This window comes from Carassius auratus, chromosome 25 (genome assembly GCF_003368295.1).
Source record: "Carassius auratus strain Wakin chromosome 25, ASM336829v1, whole genome shotgun sequence".
In the NCBI taxonomy this organism is placed as follows: domain Eukaryota; kingdom Metazoa; phylum Chordata; class Actinopteri; order Cypriniformes; family Cyprinidae; genus Carassius; species Carassius auratus.
Window position 1 is genome coordinate 4449032 of NC_039267.1, and position 8079 is coordinate 4457110.

Here is an 8079-nt window from a genome sequence, read left to right on the forward strand (position 1 = left end):
GTGTTGAAAGTGCTTTATAAATAAAGCTGAGTTGAGTTGAGTGAGTAACAGCCAATAGCCTGTGCCTTGAAAAGTACCAACTTATTCTCAACATCTGACAATTAAACATGTTTTATTAAAGGGAACGTTCACGCAAAAATGAAAATTCTGTCAATAATTACTCACCCTCACGTTGTTTCAAACCCGTAAGCACAAAAAGTATTCTTGTAACTTGGTAACATTATAGTTAAACCACTGATGTCACATGGACTATTTTAGCGATGTCCTTAAAGTGTTTCTGTGCCTCTTTTGTGGTAGTTTCATTGGTCTCTATGCAGGGTCAGAAAACTCTCGGTATTTCATAAAAAATATCTTAATTTGTGTTCTGAAGATAAACAATGGTCTTACAGGTTTGGAACAACATGAAGGTGTGTAATTAATGACAGATCTTTCATTTTTGGGTGAACTAGCACTTTAACTAATTACCAATTCATATAATCATGAATCTAAAATAATCTTCTATTACTGGTCAAACATTGTAGGAGCATGGAGCTCTGGAACTTTTCTTCAAAAATTGAATGTGCATGCACGCAGCTGCACTGGTGGGATCCCAGTGTTTTTTATGCACAAATCAGTCTACAGGTCATAAGATTGTAACAAAACTATTGCTGCATACTGTTGTGAAAATACTATTACTGCATACAGTTTAGTATTGCATACCGCAATACTAAGCTGAAATAATCAGGCATGTGATATTCTGATCTGGCAAATTAAAAGGCCTTCCCTTTGCAACGTTGTCAGATAGGATGATGACCATCAAGTGCCATGATGACATTGCATTTTGGCCTTTGCCAGTATGCTAATGTTAATCTGTTAACTGGAGTACTGAAATAAATTGTAGAGTTTTTAGTACAGTAATTAGTAAAGTTATAGAAAAGGCAAGTTTAAAAAAGACACTGACAGTCACAGAGAAGTGCAGTATAAGCATATTTATTGAAATGACATAATTAGTTAAAATGGTTAATCTGATTGAAGCACTCACAATCACATAATGATATAGGGAAAAGCTTTAGTTCAACTAATGTGCATTTTTTTTTTTAGATTTTTCAGCATGCTGGACTTTGGATTGCATATTTTTTTATTAGCTGCGTAAGAAAAGGCCCTCAGCTGAAGGTGTTATATGCTAACAGATAGCCATCATTATACATGTAAAGTCTCCTGTCAACAGGATTGTAGTTTATATTAGCTATTCCAGCAGAAACCTTCTCAAAGGGCAAAGAAAGAGTGTTTATCTCATGACCAGTGGTTGTATCGAAAGCATAAAACACTTCTTCTTTGTAAGTATTGACAAAGCGTGTAGCATACAAGACCCCGCACACCATAAACGTGCTGGTGACGGACCTCTTAAAGAGACGCGTCTTCCAGGTATGAGTGATATTGAGTGACACTGGCTCTAAACGGCTCACAACAATGTTGCCGTGGTTCTCATCAGTGGCGTATATCACCCACACACCATTCTGATCAGCCTCCAGGTCGATATCGGTCCAATCCCGACAGCTGTAGTAGCAGAAAGGGAACTTGTTGTTGATTCCTGCACCAGCTAGTTCTACACGCTTGGTTGCTTGAGTTGTAATGTTGAAGCTGCAGATTTCAGCGGTACCGTAGCATTGGTAAAATACAGTATTGTCATACAGAATAGTGCCAGAGCCCTGAACAGCATTCTGGTGGCTGTAGGATGATGCGATTTTCTCATCTTTGTAGTTCTTGCTGCCCATGAAATCTTCATGTGAGTTGTACATCCTGATTGTGTTGCCAAGCTTGTTGCTGCTCACCAGCCAGTGTTCCCAGAAGCGCTCCTTACTGCCCTGTTTGGCTTCGCGACCCCAAGCACCTGAGACATAGGACGTGCTGATGGAATTGAGCTTGGTGACTACTGGAGAACTTATGTTGGACATAATACGCTGATAACAAGTACCTGCAAGTGGAGTAATAAGGATTGGTCATTTGTTTAATCTAAAGCATTTTACTGCCTATTTCATGAAAAAAAAACATCAAACGATTTTCAAAACCCTTGGTTTCTCCACTCACTGAGAGTACTTACTTCTGAAGTCTTCGGGTATAGTTTTACAGGTTTGCACTCGGTTGTTGAGGTCACGTAGCCTGGATTTCATTGTCTCTAGATTGAAGATATTATTTTTGTACATGTTCTCAACGTCCTTCCTTGCAGTAGTCAACTGAGAGGAACACAAATGATATAGTGGGCAACATATCTTTGAATACATTTGTTTTCCGTTTTTATCCGCTTAGTCTTCTGGTATCTTCAAGTCATCTTCGCAGAACCTCAATGATTAGTTAACCATAATCAAAAGATATTTACTGTCACTTGATTTTCTTTTGGAAATGAATGCAGACTAAACACGAGCTTCGTGGAACTGAATAATGACTTTTAAAAACGGGTGTTTTTCACACTGATAACAAAACTATTTATTTTTGTTTATTTTTTAAATAAAACTACAAACAAATAGAGTAAAGAATACATTAAAATATAAATATTATATGAAAAATCTCAGTAGAAATATTAAAACAATTATAATAATAATAATGAGAGACAAAAACAATAACTGAAAATGAAAAAAGCTAATTCAAAATATTAGTAAATGCTATAATAGTATAAAAATTTTTGGAGATCTACCTCCTTGAGAAGGTCAGTTGTCTCTTTGCTGGGGCTTTTCTTGTTCACATCTCTGGCAGTATAATAGATTGAGTCAATTTCTTCAGTCAGCTGTTGCAGGTTAAGGGTGTTGTACAGGCCCTTTGTGTCCAGATATTCGAAACGGTTCAGGCGGGTTTTGATGTTCTTAAGAGTGAGTTCCATCTTAGGCAGTCGTGCATTACTGTCCTTTACCTGAAAGTTACACCGCAAATGAGGTCATTGCGATTGCTTTATTTTAAGAATGAAATCTATGTGATATCTATTAAACCCACCTTTTTATTAAATTGTAGAAGGTTGTCCTCACAGGTCTGGAGTTGTTTTTGAACTCCCTCAAACCTCACAGCAGGAAAAGCCCAGATAGAGCTGCTCAGTTTACACACACAGGAATCATCCGTCTGTACACCTTGAATTTTCTGAGCCTCAGCAGTCACCTGATTTACACACATGAACACAAAAAATGTGCGCACATGATAATGGACACAATTCACAGACTACTCCTTGCAATTTTGCCGTTTAATGATATTTAAACAATTATGTGATGAATTTTAATGCATGAGTTTTAATACATTTTAATCACTTCATTTTATCGTCATGGAATTATTTTGCTATTTTTAAAATTCAATTAAATATAATAAATATAAATATATAAATGAATAATAATTAAGCATAAGTATTGTAAAAAAAAAACTATTGGACTTACTATGACTGAGAGAACCAACAGGTACGACAACATGATGAGCGAATGACCCAAAAGACTGAAAGTTCTGCTTTAAACCGAACAAAAATTCTGATGTTGCAAACACCACGTGAAGTATTACAAAAGTTTAAAAAGTAATGTCGAAACTTAGCTAGTAAACGATGCAGTTTTCCATTATTCATGGCCATCCAAAGGTGCCCACAGAGATAAGATGAAGATTGCAAAAGACCCTAACTGCTCCACCCGAAATAAATGAAGAAATCAGACTCAGTTTTCATCAGAAATTTCACCATAATGATATGCTTTTAAAACTCTGCCTCTGCCAAACGAAGCTGTTTATTCTGATGTTTGGCTCCCGTTCCACTTCAGACATGAGTCGGTCTAATATTCTCATTTTGATGATCATCATCCCTCTAACTTTCTTTCAGGTAAGAAAGATAAAATCCTTTTACAATGAACAATTTCACTATTTATTTCTGTAAGTACCGTCTCAAATATTGACAGCACATGAATTGTCTGTTTTTCATTAGGGTATATTGGTTCTTGTAATAAATGTAATTTCCTATGATTTGGTCTTTACAGTCAGTGAGAGGGAAGGGATGTGTGTGCGATCTAAAAAATTCAGACCCTGCTTTCCCTGATCAAAAACTAAAGAGAGTAGAAGCCATGTCTGCGCAATGCATTGAGAGCATCACTTCAGAAAGGGTAATTGTTTTTTGTTTCTCTCTCTTATTTTATCTGTTGTTCATAAATAAATAAATAAATACATTTTAAATCTAATTAAATGAATAATGTAAATGTAAATATCTGCAGATGACAGACTTGGACCGACTTTTGCTGGGTCTACAGCAACGCATCAAGCAACTAGAGGACAATGTGCTCTTGTTGGAAAAGGAGGATGACAATAATCTTTATGCAGCCGTGTCTCTGCGCATCATTGAGTTAGAGTTTGCCGAAATACAGGACCTCCTCAACAAACTCAACAGGACCACCAACGATTACCAACTTCTCAATGTGCAGGTTGCAGGCCAGGTGAGTTGCTGTACAAAACAGCGCTTGTTATTGTAAATCTTATTTATTTATGTATTTATTGCTTCTTTTGTTGCGGGATTGGGGCAATGTCATTGGCTTTTTTAACGTATATTAAAATAGTGTTGTTTGATACACTAGTTCAAACAGTAAGTTTACTGTTTGAATTACCCACAGGTGTGTATAAAATTTTTATAAAAAATTGGCATACAAGTACAAATTGCTAAACTGCAAAAACAGCATCATGAAGTGAGGGATCCCTGTTAACTGCATACACTTCTGATAATTTGGAGAACTGTTAATAATACACAATTAATTCTTTAACTGGGCAAATAAACCAACAGTAAACAGTGGTTAACAGAAGTCAAAGATGCTGATGACAAATGCAAATAGGAGAAAATACTCTGGCTGGCAGAGCAAACTCTGTTCATGATGCATGAAAAATCCAAAAAAAAAAAATCTTAAAAATAATATTCAACATAGTTTATATACACAGCACTAGTAAATAAATAAACGGTTCTAATATAAAATATAAAACTATTGAATTTAAATAAATACTTTATTTTTAAGAAAAAATAGTAAATGATAATTAAAAATGATTGCAAGAAGCGATAAAATAGGGCATACACATAAAAAATATTAAATATATTCCCTCAGAAACATAAATAATAAGAATATTAAAAATGTAAGTGATATTTTTCTTATAGCTTGAAAATATGAAGGACACAATGGCAGAGCTGGAGAAGTTTGACAACATGCAGGTGATAAAGATGGATCTTGAGAACCAGCGTGTTAAAAGGGACCTGGAAAAGTGCAAGAATGATCTCAAGGTCACAATACCACCTCCTACAGTTGCCCCAGGTACACTAAAGATCCCAATAGTCCCTTAACTCAAGCTTCCAGAGCATTTTCAGTATTATTCAGCTCAAATGCTGTAGATTTTTAGTTCTGTTTTTCTTCTGTGTTTTCAGCACGATGTGGTCTGGGTGAAGTGGTCGGTGTGGTGGGACCAAGAACGTATTCTATCACGGTATACAGCACCTCCTACCCTTATGGTGCTTGGGGTCGAGATGCAAACCCCGCTCCAGGAGACGAGAACAAGTACTGGCTGGTGGTGCTCACAAGTAGTAATGTATATGGCTACTATGTCCGTCAGTACAGCACCTTGAGTACTCTTTTATTAGGTATAGGACCAAAAGATACATACATATCAAGCTCCAATCCCACAACAAACACAATTCAGGGACCAAACATGGTCATGTATGCCAATGCGCTCTACTATAACTGTTACTATACATACACTGTCTGTCAGTTCAACTTGGCGACTCGTGCTGTCAGTACTGTGGTTTTACCTAGTGATACAGGTTACAATAGCAAGTTTCCATTCGGACACGTCACCAGCTCATACAGCTATACTGATTTGGATTTCGCCTCTGATGAATCAGGCATCTATGTTATTTATGCAACCACAAGCAACTTTGGAAATGTGGTTATCACTAAGCTTGAGACTAGTAGCCCGCCGGTTTTGGGCCAAACTTGGAAAACGTCTTTGTTCAAAAAGACTGCCACAAACACGTTCATGGTGTGCGGTGTGCTTTATGCTACTCGTTACCTGGACAAAGAAACAGAACAGATCTTTTACTCTTATGACACCAAAACGATGGAAGAGCGCTATGATTTGAAAATTAATATTAAGAAGATGCAGACTAATATTGAGTTTCTCAACTATGACCCCAGAGATCATTTGCTGTATGCCTACAGTGACGCCTACATTGTAACTTACGGGCTTGTATTTAAGTAATTTTCCAGTGACTTCATGCAAGAAATGTTAATATGGCTGCATCCTATTTCACATACTGTCTGTACTGTATTGTATGCAAGGTAAAAATTGTATTCCAAAGAAACCCAGATAACAATTTTTTTAAAGTGTGTATTATTTGGAGGGTTTTTTTACAAATAAATTGCAACAATTTTAAGGGGTATATAGAATCAAGTTTAAAAACTTTTGTTGTATTCATAGGATTACTTGTGTCTTGTCTCGCCACGCATTCAAAATTCTGTACTTTCACCATCACCAGTGAAGTATGTACTTTTACTTTATAGAAGTATGTGAATGGAATTCCAGCTATGCATACATCTTTAAATGCTCAGCTTTGTTAGTGTACATGAGGTGAAGAAATTCACAAATGTATCGCAAATTTAATTTCTTGAAATAAATGACTGCATGTATACAATGAGTGTATTGAATTACTTCTGTAGACAAATTACAGTACATACATAAAAAAAAAATCAAGTTTTGTTAAATTATGACAAAAGGCATTATTACATACACCACTTTAAAAGTTAAAATTAAAAGTCATAGGGTCTCATTCATGAAACATTAGTAAATATACGAGTAAATATGTGAGTGATTTGCACGTAAAGAGAACTTCCAGAAAACTCTCCTCCTGATTCACAAAAACTTTGTAAACGTCAGATGTAATAGTGAAATGTGTGTGTTAATGAATTCCAATCAGTCGTAAATGGGATGCGCGTGCACGCTCATTCTCAATTACCATAAATCCCGCCCAATAAATCAGACTGACAACTATATGAGCATCATATTATGACATCAAACATGTCTTCTCAAAAGCGAATGAAAAATTAAAACTTCTCAGCTGCAGAAATTGAAGTTTTATTATCAGAAGTTCATTCAAAACGCCACGTATTATTTTCAAGCGTATATAGTGGCGTATCAGGTCCTAGAAAAAGGAAGCTTGGCAGCATATTACAGATGCTGTTAATAGAGTTTCATCTGTTAATCGAACAGTCCCAGAAGTGAAAAGAAAAAACCTATGTAATTACTATATATAATATTTTTTTCAAAATGCTGTGTAAATATGTACCCGATTATGATAAAAATGCAGCCATATTAATGAGCAAAACGTTAAGACATTAAACGCACTATTTACGTGTGGCTGGGAGCAGGTGTAGATTTATTTCGTACCAACTAACATTTGGAAAATAAGAACGTTTTAATGAATCCGAAAATTTATGCCAGAACCACTTTACACGCGATTTACACAAAAATTTGTTCTGCTCGTGTTTCATGAATGAGACCCATAGTTATGGAAAAGGATAATTCAGACATAAAGAGCTGAAACTGAGATGGTTGAAAGTCAAAACTGTGAGATGAAAAAACATTATGATATAAAATTTATGATATAAATTATATCAAATAACTTTTTATCTTTGATAATAATGTGATTATTTTGACCCATTTGTCAATCTCATAATTTCATCTTTTTATCTCATAATTATTTAGCATATTCTTGACCTTTTGCATTACTTCCGACTTTTTATCTAATAATCATGACTTGTGATAATGGCTAATTTTGTCGACTTCCTATGTCACACTTATGATTTACCAAAGCATTATTTTTCTCCATGATATCCACTTAAAAACTATAAATATATATTTTGATATTTAATTTGTGCTCATTGTGAGTCGATACCAATTAAGCTAAAGAAAATAAAACAAAAGCCCTTATAATTTTTGTATATCCATTTTTATTGGTTGCACGTTCAGTTTTTCAGTACACAGACAGTGACAGCTTGTATATAGATATACATACACCATAAACACATTAGTTTATGTAGTTTTCTTATGGTAAAGCAGGTT

The 8079-nt window shown here is 35.3% G+C and overlaps 2 protein-coding genes across 2 annotated transcripts; one reads left to right on the top strand and one right to left on the bottom strand.

The window, feature by feature from the left end:
* Positions 1 to 953: 953 nt before the first annotated feature.
* LOC113043040 (olfactomedin-4-like) lies at positions 954 to 3503 on the bottom strand. Its single transcript, XM_026202143.1, has 5 exons — positions 3393 to 3503; positions 2965 to 3123; positions 2672 to 2884; positions 2081 to 2213; positions 954 to 1954 (listed from the first exon to the last, which is right to left on the bottom strand). Exons 1-5 carry the CDS (start codon positions 3423 to 3425, stop codon positions 1143 to 1145), a joined length of 1350 nt encoding a protein of 449 aa, XP_026057928.1. The 5' UTR covers positions 3426 to 3503; the 3' UTR covers positions 954 to 1142.
* A 159-nt stretch (positions 3504 to 3662) lies between these two features.
* LOC113043037 (olfactomedin-4-like) lies at positions 3663 to 6655 on the top strand. Its single transcript, XM_026202140.1, has 5 exons — positions 3663 to 3817; positions 3972 to 4094; positions 4203 to 4421; positions 5126 to 5279; positions 5390 to 6655. The coding sequence occupies exons 1-5, from the start codon at positions 3689 to 3691 to the stop codon at positions 6217 to 6219; spliced, it is 1455 nt and encodes a 484-aa protein (XP_026057925.1). The 5' UTR covers positions 3663 to 3688; the 3' UTR covers positions 6220 to 6655.
* Positions 6656 to 8079: the final 1424 nt, after the last annotated feature.

Excerpts from the sequence above, each read along its gene's own strand:
- LOC113043040 (XM_026202143.1), bottom strand. The coding sequence starts at position 3,425 with ATGTTGTCGTACCTGTTGGTTCTCTCAGTCATA. Across the intron at positions 3,124-3,392 it reads TGTTGGTTCTCTCAGTCATA|GTGACTGCTGAGGCTCAGAA; the intron begins GTAAGTCCAATA and ends TGTGTAAATCAG. Across the intron at positions 2,214-2,671 it reads CAACTGACCTTCTCAAGGAG|TTGACTACTGCAAGGAAGGA; the intron begins GTAGATCTCCAA and ends TGTTCCTCTCAG.
- LOC113043037 (XM_026202140.1), top strand. The coding sequence starts at position 3,689 with ATGCTTTTAAAACTCTGCCTCTGCCAAACGAAGCTGTTTATTCTGATG. Across the intron at positions 4,095-4,202 it reads AGAGCATCACTTCAGAAAGG|ATGACAGACTTGGACCGACT; the intron begins GTAATTGTTTTT and ends AAATATCTGCAG. Across the intron at positions 4,422-5,125 it reads ATGTGCAGGTTGCAGGCCAG|CTTGAAAATATGAAGGACAC; the intron begins GTGAGTTGCTGT and ends TTTTTCTTATAG.